At 36.7% G+C, this 22,756-nt stretch overlaps 1 protein-coding gene and 2 long non-coding RNA genes across 4 annotated transcripts; all 3 read right to left on the minus strand.

The window, feature by feature from the left end:
- Positions 1-639: 639 nt before the first annotated feature.
- On the minus strand, positions 640-1,155 carry LOC145642766 (uncharacterized). The gene has a single exon (XM_081693940.1). It carries the CDS (start codon positions 1,153-1,155, stop codon positions 640-642), a length of 516 nt encoding a protein of 171 aa, XP_081550066.1.
- Positions 1,156-13,325: 12,170 nt separating this feature from the next.
- Positions 13,326-14,268, minus strand: LOC145555859 (uncharacterized). 2 transcript variants are annotated; one of them, XR_014091596.1, is made up of 4 exons: positions 14,169-14,268; positions 13,886-14,068; positions 13,531-13,793; positions 13,326-13,424 (listed from the first exon to the last, which is right to left on the minus strand). It is a non-coding gene; the product is annotated as an uncharacterized LOC145555859 (long non-coding RNA). The 2 variants fall into 2 exon arrangements; XR_014091595.1 differs by having other exon boundaries at positions 13,395-13,793.
- Positions 14,269-15,446: 1,178 nt separating this feature from the next.
- Positions 15,447-16,022, minus strand: LOC145555860 (uncharacterized). The gene is made up of 3 exons (XR_014091597.1): positions 15,906-16,022; positions 15,752-15,823; positions 15,447-15,654 (listed from the first exon to the last, which is right to left on the minus strand). It is a non-coding gene; the product is annotated as an uncharacterized LOC145555860 (long non-coding RNA).
- Between the last annotated feature and the right edge of the window lie 6,734 nt (positions 16,023-22,756).

The following is a 22,756-nucleotide window of genomic DNA, read 5'->3' on the forward strand; positions in this document are numbered from 1 at the left end:
TTGATCCGTAACTAGGAATAAGGCATATAATGTATCATTGGAAAGCTTATCAAGTATAATTCCAACCCAATTGGAGTCAGGTCAAAATGATTTGTAGATTTTAAGATATGGTCGTTTTAGTGGAAGGGTGTCGGTTTTGGGCCGAGTTTAGTGTTTGGCTCATATCTTCTTCGTTATAGCTCGGAATTGGGATTATGATATATGATTGGAAATATTATTTCAATGCCTATCCAACTAAATAATAGTTGGATCAAAATTATATAGCCATAAAATCAGTTCAGCTCAGTTTTATGATGTGGATACGAAAAGTGGAAAATATGTTATGGTTTAGGGAAATGAGCTAGAAATTGGATTGATTTATGAAATATATTGGATAGAACATGAATTTAAGCACTCCAAAGATTAATACTCAACCCGACTAATAATTGCGGTGAAAGGTTTTCATCATCGGGTTTGGTTATGGGGAGACATTTTTAGGTGTCAACACCTACCTACTTCCCATGGCTTACAGTGAGCAAGTTCATGGGCTACTTTATTCCCATTCCTATTAACAAAATTCCTATTAATAGGATCAAAACCACTAGCAACATGATATATATCAACAAAAATAATGTGAAGGGAGCTACTCTCTCTTTCTCGTCATGAGAGCGAGTTAATCAAACCATGGCAATCGCTTTCCACCATCACACACCGAAACCCAAATTCTACAGCAACCTTGAGCCCTAACAACACTGCCATTGCTTCAGCGACATCAGGAAGCCACCTATCCTCGAGCCTCCACGCAGCAGCAAGCCTCACAATCCCACTATAATCACGCACAACAACCCCTACATAGGTCCCTCTACCTTCGGCAGAACCACCATCAACATTTAGTTTCACAAAATCAACACTCGAAGGCTTCCAAAACTGATGAGTACTAGCTCTGACAGTCCGTTCTTTCTCCTCGGATTGCAGCTCAGACATCAATTTATTAACATATGTTACCGAAGCTTTGGGATCACAAGCCTTGCCTTCAAACAACCATTTATTTCTTGTTGTCCATATTTTCCAACACAAAGCCATAAACATACCATGATCTCTGCTTGACATCCTCTCTAAACAAGAAAAAGCCATCTCCTTGAAGTTGCTGCACATACCCCTAGTCTCTGTATGCATTTCACTTTCTTCATTTTTATGGGTAATTCTAAATGGTGCTATCTATTTTATTAATTTTCTATATATGCATGGTGGATATTTTTTTTACTGTATTCTTTATCGCTAATCTAGCTATATAAAATGAATAACTTTCAAACATTTACCTAAAATGTACTAACTTGCCTCTGACTAACACCATTGCCCCCTAATAATTGAACCTAAAACCACCTAAAACTAGCAATCCTGCAATAAACCCACAGCCGCCACCAGTCAGCAGGGGACAAAAGTAGCAGCAGAAGCAGGGGAAAGGGGAAGGCTAACAACACTTCTCCACCAAGGGCAGCAATAAAGGTTCACTAAATAACGTAGATGATGAAGCAAGGGAAAGGGGAAGGTTCACAACAGATTCTACATACGATTTCATATCAATTTTACCAAGACAGCAAGACCCTACAGAATTTACCACCAGTAACCCACAAACCCTCTGTTCTACAACTCCCAACCCAAGTGACACATCCAACACAACTGAGTTTTTGAGGAAGTTCCCATCATAACAAGAATTGCCTATCTAAAAATCGGTCAATGCTGCCAATCCTCAAGTGATACACTTTTGACTTCTTTCATATTGTACTAATTTTGTTGATGTCAGAAATATTAAAACATAAAAATCTTAATGGTACGTTATAAGAGTGAAAAAACTGCACAAGCAAAGCCATCAAATAGGATGAACACCCAAAAACCATTACAAACTCATCACCAAAGTAACGGAATATGAAACATTGTACGCAACAAAATTTATCGAAAAATCAATCAGAGGTCTTATCACCTAAGTTACAATATTTTCACTGATAGACTAGCAAATAATACAACTTCTCGGGGATCAAGTTTTGTCTTATGATCTTAATTTGCCGTGATGTTTGCATGTCTCTTTGTAGTGTTTGATGAAAGAAATTGGTGTGGGTTAATGTTGCTAGTTTATGGGTGTTCTAGGACCAAATGAATGTATTAGCAAACTCCTTTTTGAATAACCCTAAGGTCGATGCAATTGTAGTAGTTTCTTTCCAAGTTCATTAATGTGCACTACTTTTAATTTGGAGGGCTTCATGAGAATTCCTAGGGGTTTTTTTTTTTTTTTTTAAAAAAAAAATTCTTTCTTTTTTCAGTTTGTTTTATTTCAGACAATGCGTATAAAGATGTTCTAAGTTCAACTAAGTTAAAATAAGTGCTGGTTAGTCCAGATAATGAAGGTTCAGATTAATTTAGACAAAACAAGTTCTAACACACTCACATATAGCTATAGAAGCTATGCTACTCTGAAAATTATTTCTAATAACATAAGTTTAGATAATTTAAGTTCAGATTATATAATTTCAACCAAATATAGTTGAACCAAATAGAGCTTAATTACATCAATCAAACACATTTTAACCTTTCTTTGATTATGTCTATACAGATTCCCAAGCCCAAGGAATGATCAAAGTGTATCGATTAATTAATGCTGCTTGCTACAGGTTAATGTTTGTTAATACTGTGGCAGATTTTACTCAAGCTTAGTGAATTTTCTTTTGACTTAGTTGTATAAAGAGTTTGGATCATTGTTTTGTCAGAATTATGACTAGTAATAAATCACCTGTTTATCTTGATTTTCTTTAAAATTCTAATTATCTCTCTCTGTTCTCCATCAGTAAATGTCCTAAATGACATCTCAAACACAAAATTTGTTCATCAGTTAGGCCAGTAATTATAGATGACTAGATGTTATAAATGGCTAGTTACCACCAATAGCATTTTTTTTACTATATTTGGGTGCTTTAGCTTGACAGGAATGATAATCCCTTAAAAAAAAAAAGCTTGACAGGAATGATAGGATTTTCCCAGAACTGGTACTTTATTTTTCAGTGCTTATGGATCAAGTGGTTAATATTTCTCAAATACACAATTGGTTCATCAGCTAGGCAACAACAAAATCAAGACAACAACTAGGCAACAACAAAATCAAGATAACAACTGAGCAACAATAAGATTAATGTAATTTAACATTCACTGGAAATGCATGTAATTGATTTCATTTCTTTGTTTTTTAATTGTAAGATATGTACTTGCCTCTCCCTTATCTCTTTCAATATACCAAGCATGGTTTGAGGTGCTTAACTCAATTGGTAATACTCTTATTAGGGATAATGTAATGGAATTTAAAGACAAGTAAAGTTGATTTTAATGAATAATTTCCACAACATGTAATTTTTAAGTAATTAATTCCTCTTACATTATTCATGCATGCAATTTTAATATTGCTACAGATAATGAAAGGAAATTTTTTAAAAAAGGAAGTGGATGAAAAAAGAAATGGATTAATCCAAACCTGAGAATCAAGCAGTTGTATTGCATTATCTATAACTTCTAATGAAACATTTCCACTGCGTGTTTCCTTTAAAACCTGTGCCATCATAGAACCAACTACATCAAATTTTGTTCCCAATAGTTGATTTTGTTCTGCAAGATCCTCATTTTGATTCTTCATATCTAACAGGGCAATCTTCAACTTTTCCACTTCCATATCTCTATTGTTGACATAGTTAGACCCTTTCTTTCCTTAAATATCCTTCCACTCCAAAGATGTCGCTTTGCTTCACACCAAAGACATAATTTAGAGGATGATTAGGGATCCGGTCTTGATACATAAGTTGATTGAAAACTTCATTTTCAATATCAACCTTGGGAATGGAAGAAGAGGAGCTATCAAGGCTTTCTTGCACTTTCTTGATTGCATCCTCCTGTTACATGATAAAAAAAAACTATAAGACTTGGCAAAGAGCTAATAAATTAGTGGTTAAACTAATTTCTATTATATACCACAAACTGACGAGATGATGTGCTCTCTTTGAAGCTTCCATCTCCTTCGCTATAAACACTTTTAAAAAAGTCCAATTAACTGAAATCTCCCTTTCGTTTTTTCTGCAGTGTGAGAAACACATAAATATCTGACATTTAACTTCTGCTATTTTAAGTCTTTTAAATTACCGAAGTTACATTTTCTTCCAAATCTTGTAAGATAGTCGAACAAAAAAAAAACACTAAATGCAGTTTTTAGGACTAAATAAAATGAAGGATAATAATACCAGAATATCTTTGGGATTTGAAAAGCTTTTAGCACCTCTCTTGCGCACAAGAACTTGCAACGCACGAGCAGCTTTTCCGAGTTCAGACATTTTCTGTTTATTTAAAATCATGGTTAGCATGAGATATAAATAAAGTTACATCACACTAAAACAACTATAATCACAATATAACGAATCTGCTTTTGTGAGTAGGTAGTGAGTTGGTCTAAAGGAAGCTAGCCTCTGTTCATTCATTATCTCCCACCAAAATGTTAATAACAACTTCACAAGATAAAAAAACGCTTATACAGAGCTAATCTATAAAAAAAAAATTCCCGTAAAAATCAAAAGTCAAACCTTGGCCTATGATGAAAGCCAATAATCAACCAGAAAACTCCAATTTTGAGTTGTGATTCCATAAGGTATTGTAGACACCGATTTGTGTCTCCCCAAAACCAAACCCAGTGATGAATACCTTTCACGTCATTTGATTATCAAATAAAGCGAAAGTGTGAAAAGTCTAGTGATGAGGATGTTTTTATTAAAATATCTTTTCTTTCTGTTTTTGAAAATAATTCTTTTCTTACCTTATTTTTGAAAAACGTGCATTCTAATTTAGTTTGGTCCATGATAAGGGTCCAATAATGGTTTAGTTTGATGGGGTTTGAAAAGATCTTTCCAACGATATATTATAAGCCCAATTCCGATAAATAATGAGGAAGTTATGGCCAAAATACTAAACTAGGCCCGATTTGGTTTTTATATGCGGCCCAATGATCTAGAGGAGGGCCTATTATTAATTATCATTCCTAAAGCTATTAGGATTGATTATAGTCTTCTAGAATATTCTAGAAGTTTCTCTTAAATCCTAATGGAGTTAGGATTGATAATTATGTTTTAAAGAGTTTGAAATTGAATAAAACTACTCCTTTTTAGAATTCTTGTTTTGTACGAAGTGGAATATAGTCAGACATTATTTTCGTGCCTCATAATCTTTATCCAAATTTTATATGGTTGGATAGATATTGAAATTATCTTTCCAATGATATATTATAACATTAAATCCGAGCTATAACGAAAAAGATATGAATGAGACATGAAACTCTATCCAAAACTGACACCCTTCCACTATTTCAGCCATATCTTTTTATCTGCAAAAGATTTTAATCTGATTCAAATTGGGTTAGAAAGTAGACTTAAAGAGCTTTCCAATGACATATTATATTTCTTTTTGGACTTCCGGATCAAAAGATTAGATAAAAAAAAACGTGTGAAACTGATTATTAGCGCCTGACGCTAAGCATTAGCGCCTGGCGCTAACCTTCAGCACCTGGCACTAATTTCCAGCGTCGACGTTAATCAAGTTTTATGTGCGTCAGAACTCTGTTTCGATTTTCTATCTTTTTGGCTGATTTTCTCTATAAAAAGCCTCCTAAAAACTCCGTTTTAAATCATTAATTCTTATTCTTTCTAATTCTTTCTTCTCACCAACTCTTATCAAGAGATTCTTGATTCTCTCCCTCTTTCTAGCCTAGCTTTTTACAAACACAATTCCTCATACATTAGCACTAGACACACTTAGCCAAGTTCGAAGTTACCTTCGCCCTAGACGTGAAAGGTTTTAATTTCTGAGGGTTTGGTCCCAAATCTCTCTTTCAATTATTTAATTTAATTGTTTTAATTATTATTTTCCTTGAAGTTACTAACGCGTGTATTTTGTTATTAGAAAGAGGTACGAGGTATCCAAGTAAGTACTTTAATGGTTTTTATTGATGTTATTATATAGAAATCATGCTTAGGTTGTTATTATGATTCCTAATGTTATGTTAGGGCATTTTGATCTTCCTAGTATCATGTCTAGGATAACTTTAATATCAAGTATGATTAAAAATATGATGCCTTTTATTTTCTTCCTAATATTTATGATTATTAGTATCATGTTAGGGTTAAATATTTTGTTATTTTAATGAATACTACAAGAAGGGGGGGTTGAATTGTAGTATGAGAATTTAGCCAAACTTTTTGCGGAATTAAAATTAAGTTAGCTAAAGGAACTGAGAGATTATCTAAAGGAACTAAAGAATGCAAGAGAGATTTTACGTGGAAAACTCCTTGGCCCTAACAAGGAGAAAAACCACGACCACTTGGGATTTTGGGAAAAGAATCTTCACTATAATAGGGCAAATGATCCTATTACAAGCTAAAGATTCAAACTCAAGTTCCTCAACGAACTTGAGACCCTGAGGAACAAGTCACCCAACGTGTTACTCTTCTCTTCTCTTTCTCTCTTCTCACTTCTCTGTTTTCTCTTCTCTTTCTCTTCTCTTTCTCTTCTCTCTTTCTCATACACAAATTTTCACTCGAACTTCCCCATTCCCCAATTACAACTCGAAAGAAAAACAAACTCTAGTATAAGGACATTAAGAACACTCTAATGAACTTGTGTGGAATTTGACTCTTAACTCGTTTAAAGCTTGAAAACTTATGTGAGCAAGGGTTAGTTTTTCCATCTGAAATCAACAGCTATTTATAGACCAAAATTCGTTTAAGAAAAACTTCTTTGTGCAGCAAATCCACAACGCCACTACTCCAACCCACTAAGAAGATCATGTTCTTAAAATTAAGGAAACATGAACTCCTTAATGTGCACGACCATGACTTGAAGAAAATCATGGAGGAGTAGGCCGCAAGTTTTTAGAAAACGTGGGAGATTTTATTTGCAAAAGATATTTTTAGAAAATCATAAATAAAATCTTTTTAGTTAAGAAAAAGATAATCGTTAAAAGACTTAACCACTTACCTAAAAAATAGCATGCACAATTTTATCTCTTTAGACCAATTCCACACAGATTTTTCGAGTGCCATTTAATATCTTATACTTACATAAATCCTAAAATATAAAAATATATTTAGTCTTCATGTTCTCTGATGAAGCTTCTACTCCGAGGCTTCTTTTCCTTGGGAGGAACTTCTCTTCTCTGATGAGGCTTCTTCTCTGAAGCTTCTGTTCCCTGAGGGAACCTTCTCTTCTCCAGTCTTCATTTCTGAAGCGCCAGTTCCTGTGAGGGAACTCTTCTATATGGCTAGCTCTGCTTCTGGCCTTCTTGTTCCTCATGGTATTTTTACAAGACACTTAATTCTCCTGGTCTTTATAACTGAGTACACACTTAAACAATCAAGCACTTATTAGTTTGTAAGTAAGTGAGGTTGTGTCATCATCAAAATCATTAAGTCCAACAATATTCCCCCTTTTTGATGATGACAAACAAACCAAACTTACTTACAAGGAAACAGAGATAATCCATTTTATTCCTAAAGAAAGGAAATGCAAAAACAAAATACAATGCAGAATGGAAACTAATGTTTAAGGAAATAAACAATGCATAAATGAATAACTTAAGGAAAAACTGAAAAAACTTGTATATACATTATACCTGCTTGTAGAGATTAGGCAGCTTGTGAAGATTTCGAACAGAGACCATAGAATGATTAAGTTTCCTTGATAGTTTGCATCCTTTTCCCCCTTTTGGCATTATCAAAAACTATCACACACACGTATAGTATACCATAACACAACACCAACTAGTGGTTTGGTGTTAAGACAAGAAGCATGCATAGAGAGAAAACATTCACAAAGCATATAGGCAAAAGAAACATAGATTATAATCATCCAAAACCGATTTAAAACATCGGCCAAATGTACCAAATTTGCAAGATTACCAAAAGAAATCAAAAAGTGCCCAACATATTACAGACCCAAAAAAAATTGTTCCCAAAAGCAAATAAACATAAGTTTCATCAACATAAAGAGGCTGCAAGGAAAGACAGGTTAAGATGCAATGCTCTGGTCATCATCAACAGCAAGATCCTCCAGCTTCTTGCTGATTTGAGACACTATGTCCTTCACAATGGACTTTCTCCCTTGTTCAGAGCTTGAGACCAGCTTCTTGACATCAGTGCTCAGAATGAACATGCTCTTCTTCAGTTCAGCCATGTTTTGCTTTGAATCCTCTTGTTCCTTCAACACTTTCAGGAGCATATCCTTCATCTCCTTGACCTCCTCGCTGGGAGCCTTTGATGGGGAACTGAAAGCTGCAAAACCTGTTCCTGCAGATGCATACTTGCCCAGACTAGGAGAGCTTGAGACTTTCTGCAATTCCTCTTGCACCCCAGTCATATCAATGCAAATGGGTGCAGAGGGCTCATTTTTCTTCATCAGCCTTAAACTCTTCCTTTTCTTCCTTCCCCCTATCTCAGTCACTTCCTCAACCACCTTTTCCTCTTCCTCCTCCTGAATATCCTGCACTACTCCCTCTATGATCCCAGTAGCTCTCTCCTCTTCCCCCTCAGCTAGTCCACCTACTTCCTTAGGCCTTTTCTCCTTTTCCTCCAGCACAACTTCAAAACATCCATCCACAACCTTCATCTTATGATTTTCAAGGAAAATAGATTGCATGTATTTGGTGTTTTTGAGGGGCAGAGGTTCTTTATCAGTAAAGGAGATGCCAAAGCTTTCGAAAACATAGGTAAGTAGGTTACCATATCCCACCTTCCATCCTTTTGGAACACAGATCGGAGTGATGAGAGAGAAGGTAATTTTTGTGTGGTGTAAATTTGTGTGAGGCTGACATCTTTTATGGTGGAGGTAAATTGGTGAAGTGAGGTGTCGTTTGGGAGGTGAGGTGAATTTAGTTGATTTGACATTCATATTTATTGCGTAGGGAAACGCAAACCGTGTTTCAAGAGAGTAGTGTAAGTGGGCTACTTTTTGAACAAAAGATAATGATGAATTTAGATGCATTCATCCGATTTTTGTGTTTAGATAAAAAGAATTTGGAATTTTGAAAAATAGATAAACACAACAATTTTATCTTTTGAATATTGTTAGTAATGAACACTTGCAAATACAACTTGATACACGGAACAAATCAACAAGGCTCATGCAACCAATTTTGGACTTTTCATATTCTATGTCTTTCAAATTTACATGCCCTTAGTAAATATTACTCCTGCTTACAACCTGTCTTAACTATGTAATTAAACATATAACACTTGTGCACAGTATACAACAGATTAAGCATGTCAGTTTGAGTTTCATACCTGAGGGAACTTGATGCATTTTTCTCAGTATAACTTAATCATCCCAAGTTCCATTCTCATCTTCTCATGCCTTTCTCTATATAAGGGTTTTGTTAATATATCTGCAATTTGATTGTCAGTTTGGCAGAAATCTAATTTAATCAAACCCTTTTCAATATTATCCTTAAGGAAATGATGCCTTATATGAATATTCTTAACTCTTGAATGATGGACTGGATCTTTAGATATGCAAATTGCACTAGTGTTATCACAGTAGATAGTAATGCAATTAAATTTAATACCAAAGTCACGTAACTGTTGTTTTATCCAGAGGACTTGAGAGCAACAAGAAGCTGCTGCTACATACTCAGCCTCTACAGTAGATAATGCAACAGTATTTTGTTTCTTGGAACCCCAAGAAACTAGACAAGAGCCAAGGAACTGAACCATACCTGAGGTGCTTTTCCTATTGACTAGGTCACCTGCATAGTCAGCATCTGTGAATCCTCTAAGCATAAAGTCATCACTTCTAGGATAGAACAGACACAGGTCATCTGTTCCTTTGAGGTATCTCAAAATTCTCTTAACAGCCGTTAGATGTGATTCTTTAGGATTAGACTGAAATCTAGCACACAATCCAACACTAAAGGAAATGTCAGGCCTACTGGCTGTTAGATATAACAATGAACCAATCATACCTCTGTAAGTGGTTTGATCCACACTTGTTCCTTGTGGATCCTCATCAAGTCTTGTTGTTGTTCCCATAGGTGTATGATTTGTCTTGGCATTTTCCATGTTGTACTTCTTCAGAAGTTCCTTGACATACTTCTGTTGGTGAATCATTATTCCTTCAGCTGTTTGCTTTATTTGAAGTCCAAGGAAGAAATTCAATTCACCCATCATGCTCATCTCAAATTCACCACCCATTAGCTCAGCAAAGTACTTGCACAAACCATTGTTAGTAGCACCAAATATAATATCATCTACATAGATCTGTACAACTAACAAATCAGTTCCTCGAGATTTAAGAAAAAGAGTTTTGTCTACTTTTCCTCTTTTGAAGTCATTTTTCAGTAGGAACTTTGAAAGCCTTTCATACCAGGCTCTTGGAGCTTGTTTGAGCCCATAGAGAGCTTTATCAAGCTTAAAAACATGATTTGGAAATTTTGGATTTTCGAAACCTAGAGGTTGTTCAACAAACACCTCCTCATTTAAGAAACCATTTAGAAAAGCACATTTCACATCCATTTGATAGAGTTTGAAACCCATAAAAGAAGCAAAAGCCACTAGAATTCTAATAGCTTCTAATCTAGCTACATGAGCAAAGGTTTCATCGAAATCAATACCTTCCTGTTGGTTGTAGCCCTTTACAACCAATCTAGCCTTGTTCCTTACTATGGTGCCATGTTCATCAAGCTTGTTCCTGAACACCCATTTGAGCCCAATTACTTTCTTTCCCTTAGGCTTTGGCTCAAGGTGCCAGACCTTGTTCCTTTCGAACTCATTGAGTTCCTCTTGCATGGCCACTATCCAATCAGCATCTCCCAAGGCTTCTTGATGATTTCTTGGTTCTAGAATGGACAGAAATGCATGAAATGCGCAGTAGTTCCTCATCTGTGATCTTGTTTGAGTTCCTTTTCCTATATCACTGATAATTAGATCAGTTGGATGGGAACCTCGATACCTGAATGGCCTGGGTTAGAATTCCCTTGCTGGAACTCCAATTTGAGGAGCTTCTGTTTCTGTTCCTTCTGCTTCTTCTGCTTGTTCCTCATTCACCTGTTCATCTGGTTGAGGAACCTCTCCATTTTCTTGATGATCCTCTTCTGGAGCAGGCTGCTTTTCTTTGGTTTGCTTTTGGGTCTCTTCTTCATCCCTGTCTCTTATCAATCCAATTTCAAAATCATTATCATCTTCTTGTTCCTGTACATTCACAAACTGGTTAACTTCATCAAAGATTATATGAATGCTTTCCTCAACACACATTGAGCTTTTATTGTAAACTCTATAAGCTTTGCTATCAGAGGCATATCCTAGAAATATGGCCTCTTCACTTCTTTCATCAAATTTCCCTAGGTTTTTCTTACCATTGTTATGTACAAAGCACTTACAACCAAAGGCTCTAAGATGAGATATGTTTGGCTTTCTTCCCCTGAATAGTTCATAGGGAGTCTTGTTGATGATACTTCTGATTGTTACTCTGTTAAGGACGTAACATGCTGTATTTACGGCTTCAGCCCAGAAGTTCCTTGGCAATCCACTTGCAATCAGCATCGTTCCACTAGTAGAAAAAACGCATTAGGCAGCGGTTCAAACCCGGTCTAAGGCACCGGTTTGAACCGCTGCCTATTTGAGGGGTGCCAAAAACCCCCTATTTGGCACCGGTTCAAAACCGGTGCCATAGGGTTTAATAGGCACCGGTTAACCGGTGCCATAGGGTGAAATAGGCACCGGTTAACCGGTGCCTATTACTGCTCTCCCGCCATTTTTTTTTTGGGTGGTGGATAGTTTAGGCACCGGTTCCTGCCTAACCGGTGCCTTTTGTATATATATTTTTTTTTTCGTTTTTTTTTTCCATCGTGCAATAATATTTTTTAAAAAAAACCTGCAATAATAATACCCTGTAATTCCAGCAATTATATTAAATATAATAATTAATAATTTTATTATTATAATAACTAATAATAATATTATTAATTATTATATACAAAAATAATATTAGATACAAGAATTCAATTATATATATATATAGATATAAATATTCCCAAACGCAATACAAAAAAAAAAAAGTTGCTTACATATATACAAATAATAGTAAGTACACATATATAATGAATAATAAGTTATATATATTTCAAAAGTTAACATAAATAATTTACAATTACAATGCATGCCATTTACATGTTGAAGGTGATGAAAGACGCCAACATGTCACGAACTTCATTAAGCTCCTTGATTGTCAACGGACCATCCATTTGGACCTTGCAAAACTTGAAATACAAAAACATTATTTTAAAAATAATTAATTAGGCAAAAAATATGTATTTAATCAAATATTACCTATACGACTTCTATATAGCCCATTTACTATATTACTTATCAAATGAACTATTTCTTTCTCATAACATGTCAGTGTTGGGTAGTTGTATGTGTGTAAGCCCTAAAATTATATAGGAGAGCATTTTATTAAGGTTTATGACGGTTTTTACCCAAAATGGCCCGAATATGGCCTATATGACCTTACTTTGCCCATTTCCTACATTTCTTATTAAATGAACTTTATTTATCTCATAACATGTCAATATTATCTAGTTATAGGTGTATAAGGAAAGAAATCACATCAAAAGAGCATATTAACACAAAATGGCCCTAATATGGCACATATGACTTCTATTCAACCCATTTTCTACCTTTCTTGTGAAATAGCCTTTTTGTTTCTCATAACATGTCATTGTTGGATAATATTAGGTGTCTAAGGCTAGAAATCACATCAATATAGCATTTCAAGAAGTTTAACAACGCATTTTACTCAACATGGCCCAAATAGGGCTTATATGACTTCATGTAGCCCAGCCATTTTCTACATTACTTATCAAATGAACTATTTCTTTCTCATAACATGTCAATGTTGGGTAGTTGTATGTGTGTAAGCCCTAAAATTATATAGGAGAGCATTTTATTAAGGTTTATGACGGTTTTTACCCAAAATGGCCCGAATATGGCCTATATGACCTTACTTTGCCCATTTCCTACATTTCTTATTAAATGAACTTTATTTATCTCATAACATGTCAATATTATCTAGTTATAGGTGTATAAGGAAAGAAATCACATCAAAAGAGCATATTAACACAAAATGGCCCTAATATGGCCCATATGACTTCTATTCAACCCATTTTCTACCTTTCTTATGAAATAGCCTTTTTGTTTCTCATAACATGTCATTGTTGGATAATAGGTGTCTAAGGCTAGAAATCACATCAATATAGAATTTCAAGAAATTTTAGGACTTACCTCATCAAGCTGTTGAGTGTCCGTACAATGAGTCACAATGTCAAGCATGAATCTCATCACATACAAAGCACAATCAAGTCCATTCTCTTGTTGTGCGCACTAGCATATGACAAACAAATCACATCAGTGAAACATGCAAAGGAAATGAGCAAATATTTACTACCATAGATTTTCAAGATAATCACAATAATATCATGTAAATTACCAACGGTGTCTTCCATGTTGGACCCTTTGGAGCACGACAATGTAGCTTCTTCATAACACTGTAGTATAAAAAATACAATCAAATTTGATTAGTCGTATGATTACTAAATTAGTTATTATTAGCAATAATCATCACTATAGGTTGCTATATATATTTACTTTTGCAATATAGACTTCACGAGCCACTTCTCCGATGATCGAGCTGAATCAAGGTGATAAATTGTGTTAGTGGAATTACAAATCACCATGAGGCTCCAATGCTCCCTACATAAGTTCACAATAGACAAGGTAATTAATATTTAGGAGTCAACATATAATGAGGCCAAATCGATTGAATTTGACATGGTTAGTCATACTCTCTATAACATGGGGCGAATATGAACTTGTCTCCCGCACGCGTTGATTCCCTTATACTCTGTTCAACATAGTACAACACGTCATGGGGGTTGCCTATGATTTTAGTAGTGGATAACTGCTCGGGGCATAACCACCCAACTTTACACGGAGAATCAGTGTCAGTTAAGTGCTCCTGTAGTGCTCTGCGTGCATGAACATTGATTAATTTATCAGATGTAGGATAATCACCATCAATTTGAATAACTTGAAAAAAGTATGAACTTTATGTAGGCATTGAAGTACCTCATGAATGTTTGAATGAGGGAAATGTTAAGCTTTGCACCACGTAGAAATTCCTTCACATCTTCTTTGCTGATCCATGCAATTGCATCCTCATCATAGTGGAACATTGCCTTAGGAAGTGCAACTTCCATGGGATCGACCAAATTACAAGCACGGTTGTGAAGAAAGGTCATGTCAGTAGAGAGCGATTGAAGAACAATGTCTTCAACAATTGGAGTAGGTGGCATGGGTGAACCTTTCGAAGAGTGTAACTTCGACGCTTGTTCACTCTTGGACTGTTGTTCACTAAGCTTCTTCTTAGGTTGATCAATTCTTTTAGGCTTCTCCACCCTCTTTCTCTTTGAAGTTTTGCTTCCATTGGAAATCAGAAATAGTTTGAGAAATAATAAGTTTCAACTCACAATCACTTATAATAGGCAAGTGAGTAGCCATTTCGGGTCAAAATGGCTTTTTTTTATGAATTTGACCCAAAAACTTAGAACTTGGCGATTTTTATGTAATTTCAAATGACAAACACTTATAAATATGTGATTATGAGTTGTTTTGAGATGCAAGGAGTTTATAAGTTGAGAAATGAAGAAAATAGGCAAGTGAGTAGCCATTTCGGGTCAAAATGGCTTTTTTTTATGAATTTGACCCAAAAACTTAGAACTTGGCGATTTTTATGTAATTTCAAATGACAAACACTTATAAATATGTGATTATGAGTTGTTTTGATATGCAAGAAGTTTTTAAGTTGAGAAATGAAGAAAAAAGGCAAGTAAGTAGCCATTTCGGCTCAAAATGGCTTTTTTTTATGAATTTGACCCAAAAACTTAGAACTTGGCGATTTTTATGTAATTTCAAATGACAAACACTTATAAATATGTGATTATGAGTTGTTTTGAGATGCAAGGAGTTTATAAGTTGAGAAATGAAGAAAATAGGCAAGTGAGTAGCCATTTCGGGTCAAAATGGCTTTTTTTTATGAATTTGACCCAAAAACTTAGAACTTGGCGATTTTTATGTAATTTCAAATGACAAACACTTATAAATATGTGATTATGAGTTGTTTTGAGATGCAAGGAGTTTATAAGTTGAGAAATGAAGAAAATAGGCAAGTGAGTAGCCATTTCGGGTCAAAATGGCTTTTTTTTATGAATTTGACCCAAAAACTTAGAACTTGGCGATTTTTATGTAATTTCAAATGACAAACACTTATAAATATGTGATTATGAGTTGTTTTGAGATGCAAGTAGTTTAAAAGTGCACATGGCCAATCAACGAAGCTACCTACAGCTTGCCAAAGTGCTGTTATCTCAACCTCCTCTATCGGTACGGGTAGTGGGATGTCTTCGAACCCCGCAACCACTGAATCGATCCCAACCGAGTAATGATGTGGCCCCGCCGTAGCACCCGTCGTCGGTTGGGCACTACCATACGCCACCAAACTCAACACGGTACTATTTGCATGCCCCGGGGCTAGAAGTGCACACCGGGTGTCTTCCTACACAAGTAAATATATAAAAAGAAGATAGTTAAGTAGGACTTTTACAACAGCATAGTTATAACAAAATTCATTAAGGTAGAGGGTTACAAATTACCTGTAACTCTGGAAATTCATGCGGTGTTGGATTTTCAAGCTCCCTCGAGTCCGCATGTGTAGGAGTAGGAACCTACAACAGTACATCAATCATTGCACCTAAAATCTCAATTAACTCGGTATTTTAAAACTTTTAATAACCCAGTTGATTTTACCTGAGGTGACACATCTTCACCACGTATCTCATCTCCTCCATGTCTATCACCTTCTCCTTGTCCTTTTGGTTCAGAACATGAGTCGACCGGGGTACGAGTGAGAAACGGCAAAGTCGGTAAGTTCATCAGCTTTGCCCAAGCATTCAATTCACCAACTATCTCGTTGCGTACTTGTTCCTTAATTGATGCCACCTTGGCATCCAACTCCCCCGGTGAGTTAACACTGGCTCGAGATGTACCCGATTTTGTGTATTCGGGACCCATCACCTTATTCCATCCAAGCAATGACCCTCCCGAACCTACTACTCGTCCTGGATGGTATGGCCTTCCCAAAGCCATGGTGAAAGGGTCATTCTCAATACTTGGTTCAAATTTGCCCTCCACCATCTCTTGAGTGTGCTCAAGCCATAGCATAAGGAAAAATGAGGTCAGTAAAACAGTTAATGGTTAGATGCAAAAGTGACTTAATTTCAACAATTCATAGGTAACTTACTAGCTTATCCGCCAGTTTTTTGGCTTCCGGACCCTTGATGAACCATTTTCCGGTTTTCTTATCAAACGAATGGAGAGAACAAAAGAAATCACCGGCACGACTCACCAAGGTAGTGATCGTGGAACTAGAGGGTTCCTTCGATGCCACTAGAAGCGCTTTAGGGTATAAACCCGAAGCGGCCCACTCAGGTCTCTTTTCAGCAAAAGTCTTAGGACCCATACGATGGACGTATTCCTTCTTTTCTGCATTCGCTTGATTTTTCTCTCGAAGTTCCTACAAAACAAAAAATGTTAGTCTCATTAATACAAAAAGTGTCAAGCTATTATTCAATTGACATCAGATTTACACAAACTTACAATGGCTTTCTTTTGACTCTTCATTCTAACGAACTCTTCCCAATCATCTTTTGACACGGTCGGCCATATTTGCCACGGGAGACGGTTATCCTCTTTGGCATTCTTCTTCTTTGTTTGCACCTTCTTCTTCTTATGGATCCACCGATTAGTCAACTTGGTCTTAAAGCCTCTGAATCTTTCCCCTAATAAAGAGACAAACACCCTTTTCTTCTTGGGATCATTAGAAATAGAAAACTGCCTCTGCAAGCACAAATTAAAACCGATTATTGGTTTCTATTTAAAAACAATCATAAGGTTAAGGTATCTTAAATTGTCTAAATGTGCCAAAAACACACTTACCCTTGTATCATCCCAAAATGCTTGAATCAAACCCGGAGGTACTTGCCGCATTACAAGTGTAATGGGGATTTTCCGCGAACATAAGCCAACTTGTTTAGCATATTGTCAACGCCATTTGGGCCTGGGTTGGCCTTTGTTGTCATACTCCAAGACCATGGGACCGTCCGGTTTCTTAAAGCTTCTCGTCGGACCCCTTGTTTTTCTTTCAGCCAGTGCCTTTTCCCCCCCTCCACCACCTGTGTTGTTTTTATCTTGTCCTTGGCCTTGACTTTCAGGAGTCGGGTTCTCACCAACAATCTCACGTGCTGTATTTTCAATGGCCGGTGCACGTTCAGCTAACATTTCAAAATCGTCAAGCCTACGCTCGAACTCATCTTGAGCCTGATCCTCTGGCTCACCCAAGTCATCCTCCTTATTCACATTATAAGGAGCATCACTATCATCGGAGTCGTCATCCTCGTACTCGTCCTCATACTCATCATCGTCAATGTCCTCTACCAAACGAGGATCATGATCGTCCGCCATGAGATATAAGCACCTGTCAAAGCAATCATAAAACAATATTAGTGTATAGTAAAGTATATGCATGATAGTTATTATGGTTATGTAGAAGCTATTTTAGCCATTTTCACCTACTTATTACGGTCCTATAACCTTGTATATGCATGATAATGAGTACAAAATGCCAATTTCAATCTACATATGGAAAATAGGTTTTTAGAATGAATAAATGTTAGTTCATACACAAAACAAAGGAGTTGGGTTAAGTAGAAGCTATTTATGCCAGTTTCACCTACTTATGGTCTTATAACCTTGTATATGCATGATAATGAGTACACTTAGGCAATTTCAAACTACAAATATATCATTTTCGCTGACTTATGCTCCTATATACATGATAACTAAACTATATTTGCAATGAAACCATTACTAACTTTTAATCAAACTACCTCATTCTGAAATTCCTTCGTTGTGGTCTGATCGCATATAACCTGCTTCGTTGTCTATGTCATTTAGTACTCCAGGTCTAGGAACAGTGAAAGGTGCTGAATCATCAAACGCATCATATTCTTCCTCATCCTCAACATCTCCAATGCCTAGGATTCTTCTTTTGCCAGCTAGCACTATAGACCATTTTGAATCCATTGGGTCAGTTACGTAGAACACTTGCTTAGCTTCAGATGCAAGGATAAATGGTTCCGCACTATCATTCAAGTGGCCAAGATCTACAAGAGTAAAGTCCTCATGTTTGACGTTTCGCCTGATATTATCAACCCACTTACACTTGAAAAGAGCAACCGTGAAGTCACAATAATCAAGCTCCCATATTTCTTGAATTCGACCATAGTATGACAACTCTGCATCGACAGGTGATTTATCCTTAGAACTTGCAAACTCCCTTGACGGTGCCACAAGAGTTACACCACTGTTTTGGGTGGAGGAAGATTTCAAATCACGAGCCTCGGTCCAAAAAGTGTACCCATTGATGTCATATCCCTCAAATGAACAGACATCATCCCTAGGACCGTACGCAAGCCACCGTACTGTATCGGTCACATTAGTATCATTCAATCCACTCATTACTCGTTCACGAAACCAATCAACAAATTTCTTATTATGCAACTGCATAAGTGCCCTTTCACCTTTGGATGGAAATTCGGCACGCAAACAAGCCATGTGCTCGTCTAAATATGGGTGCACATCTGAAACATGGTGCAACACATAAAGGTGTGCTTGTAAGAACTGATCTCGGTCTGGTGACATTCGTTTCGACCCAATTGTGCCATGACCATCAAGTCTACCTTCATATCGAGAAGTAGAAAGACCAATAGGTTGAGCAAGGGCTATGTAGTCCGCCACAAAGTTACCTATCTCCTCACCCACTGTCCCTTGCATTATACTTCCTTCAGGGTGAGCTCGGTTCCGTACTTTATCTTGTAATGTACCCATGTGTCTTTCAAAAGGGTAGCACCACCTCATGAACACTGGACCGCACAACTTAATCTCACGCACCAAATGAAGAACCAGATGAACCATTATGTCAAAAAATGAGGGTGGGAAATACATCTCAAATTTGCACAAAGTCACAACCACATCAGCTTGCAAAGCATCTAGTGTACAAGGATCAAGAACTTTGCTACAAATTGTATTGAAAAACGAACAAAGGCATGTAATCGCTTCCCTCACGTGTTTCGGTAGAATTCCACGGATTGCAATCGGTAGGAATACTTGCATCATAATGTGACAATCATGGGATTTCATACTTGTCAGCTTCAATTCTCCATTTAAGGTTACAAATCTTTTCATGTTAGATGAGTACCCTGATGGAACCTTAATGCCGTACAAACATGCACAAAACATACGTTTCTCTACCCTTGACAATGTATAGCAAGCCGGGGGTAAATAATTCTTTGACGCATCTTTGGCCTTTCCCTTTCCCTTGCTCTTCTCTTTCCCTTTTTTCGAAACACTTTCATCTTCTATTCTCGGCTCCTTTCCCTTTCTGACCTTTTCTTGAGGCCACAATTCTGGACGAATCCCCATCTCTTGCAAATCTAACCGTGCACCCTTTCCGTCCTTTGTTTTGCCTGGGATATTCATAAGCGTCCCCAAAAGAGCATCACAGACATTCTTCTCTATATGCATCACATCAAGACAATGCCTAACGTCATGTTCTCTCCAGTACGGCAGCTTCCAAAAGATTGATTCTTTCTTAAACAGAGCAGCTGAGACCACATTTTTTCTGATTTTCCAAACACCGTTTGTATCCCTTTCACTCGAGCACTAATCTCAGCACCAGTCAATGGTCTAGGCGCAGTATCCTCTTCCACGGTTCCATCGAAAGCCTTTTTCTGCCTACGGTACGGGTGATCACGCCTAAGGAACCTTCGAGTCCGTAGGTACACATCTTTGTGAGAATGAGTCAGGTATACGCTTGATGTGTCATCAATACATATGGGGCATGCTTTTTTCCCTTTGACCTTGTACCCACACAAGTTGCCATATGCAGGGAAGTCATTCATGGTCCACATAAGGGCTGCACGCAATGTGAACATCTCGTTCTGATGAGCATCGAAAACGGAAACCCCTTCGTCCCACATCTTTCTCAAGTCGTCAATAAGCGGCGCAAGGTAAACATCTATGTCGTTTCCAGGTTGTTTAGGACCAGTTATTAGCAATGAAAGCATTACATACTTACGTTTCATGCACAGCCAAGGAGGCAAATTATAAATCACTAAAAGTACCGGCCATGTGCTGTGTTGGGTACTAAGAGTGCCAAATGGATTCATCCCGTCCGTGCACAACCCAAGCCTTAAATTTCTGACTTCATTACCAAATTCCTCAAACTTCAAATCAATGTTCTTCCACTGTGGAGAGTCAGCTGGATGCTTCAGCATTCTGTTTTTCTTTCTTCCCTCTGCATGCCACCTCAAGTTTTTAGCGTCTTTTGGTATTGAGAACAGACGCTTAAACCTTGGAATAATGGGAAGATACCACAACACCTTAGCAGGAGGTCCCTCTGTGCCAGGATTGCAACTCATGCGCTTGTACCGCGACCGCTTGCATCGTGGACACTCCTGCAGTTTTTCATACTCATTTCGATACAAAATACAGTCATTAGGACATGCATGTATCTTCTTATACTCCAAACCAAAGGGACACATGAGCTTCTTTGCGTAATAATAAGACTTAGGAATTTCATTCCCATCAGGCAACATATCACTTAATGCGGTCAACAAAGAAGTAAAACTGATGTCCGTCCACCCATGCTTCGACTTAATGTTGAAAAGTGTTAGCACGGCCGATAGTTTGGAGTATTTTTTGCACCCGGGATACAAAGGCTTTTTGGAAGCCTCCGATAATAATTCAAACACTTCACCTTCAACACCTTGCAACATCTCATCCACTTGTTCATCCTGGACCTCATCCGCCTGATCTTCATCGGCTCCATCCTCACCATTATCAACAATATACTCATCATTCTCGTATTCCTCGTCCACATGAATCTCAGTGCTTCTAACACGCACATCATTCCGATCAAGATCCCCACTGTACTCTCCACTTTCTCCGTGCCAAATCCACACATGGTAAAATTGCCTAAACCCACGACATAATACATGATCTCTAATGATTTCAACACTATCGACCACATTCACACAATTACAATCAACACAAGGACAATAAAGGCCTTTGCCTCCCAGTGTGCGTTGATAAGCTAAAGCCCTCTCGCAAACTCTTGAACCCCATTCCAAAATTCCAATGTATCGCGTCTACCATACATCCAACCACGATCCTTCTCCATTTAGTAAATTGTCTCTAAACATATATATAGCACTATATAATTATAATGTGTAAGTGCTACATATTTTATGTAAATCAAATTCAAGTACAAAACGTGAATATACCATTCATATAGTGAAAAAATGCATGTTTCTAAAGGGTCCTTATCACTCCAACCTAACCCATCCTTGAATGTCTACTCTCACTAGTGAATGTATGTCAACTTTCCAATTTTAAGGAAAATCCGGCAGCATTTCCCCCTAGTTCTCCAAGTACACGATGTAGATAATTAATTACCCACATATGTACCCAGAGAACATAGTGAGGAAATGATAAGCCAAGATTTTCCTTAAAATCGAAAAGAAAACATACATTCACCACCTAAGTGAGAGTACACATTCAAGAACAGTCCCAACCGGGGACTATTCAAGACTTTCTCCTAATGAGAAAGCATTGAACGGGTATCTAGGCATATGATGATGCAAGTATTCTACATATTGTTGTATTTATTTGCAATTAAACAATACACAAGTTGCAATTTCATGAATAAACTTTTATTAAATGGATAAATAGAAAGAAATATAGCTAAGTAAATTTTATAAGTCATACCAATATAGCAATGCAACTACCCACTTGAGCTCAATATGTAGTCCTCAAGCTAATTAAACTCGTGCTTCAATTCACATATGAATCTATATATTAAAAAAACAAAGATTAGCAACGTCATTAATTATCTAATTAATATATTCACAATTCTCTAATGTATTCACAATCTCTAATTTATTCACAACTAATTAGGTGGCAATATCACTATTTATTTCTCTAATTTATGCACAATTCTCTAATTTAATCACAATTCTCTAAATTATTCACAAATCTCTAATGTAATCACAGTTCTCTAATTTATTCACAATTTTCTAATTTATTCACAACTAATTAGTAGCAAGGTCACTAATTCTTTAATATATTCACAATTACCCATTAAAACAACCTAAAATTACACATTAAAACATACAAAAACTCAACTAATTAAGTAACATTCTTACTAATCTCTATTATATTCATAATTACTCATTAAATCAACCTCAAAATAACCCATTAAAACTTATAAATTTTTCAACTAAGGAACAAGGTAATGCAAAAATACTCTAATCTATAATATGTATTCAAAATTACTCTAAACATACAAAATTACTCTAATGTATAATATGTATTCAAAATTTCTAAATAAACAACCAATGCAAAAATTAAAAAAATTAGGGTAAAATTATATATATACCTTAGGCGGTGGTGGAGGTAGCAGCGGTGGTGCGACTAGTGGAGGTAGCGCGGAGGTGGAGGCGGTGCGCGCTGGTGGAGGGAACAACGCGGAGGTGGAGGCG

Source organism: Chenopodium album, chromosome 8 (genome assembly GCF_948465745.1).
Source record: "Chenopodium album chromosome 8, dcCheAlbu1.1, whole genome shotgun sequence".
In the NCBI taxonomy this organism is placed as follows: Eukaryota; Viridiplantae; Streptophyta; class Magnoliopsida; order Caryophyllales; family Amaranthaceae; genus Chenopodium; species Chenopodium album.

Excerpts from the sequence above, each read along its gene's own strand:
- LOC145642766 (XM_081693940.1), bottom strand. The coding sequence starts at position 1,155 with ATGCATACAGAGACTAGGGGTATGTGCAGCAACTTCAAGGAGATGGCT.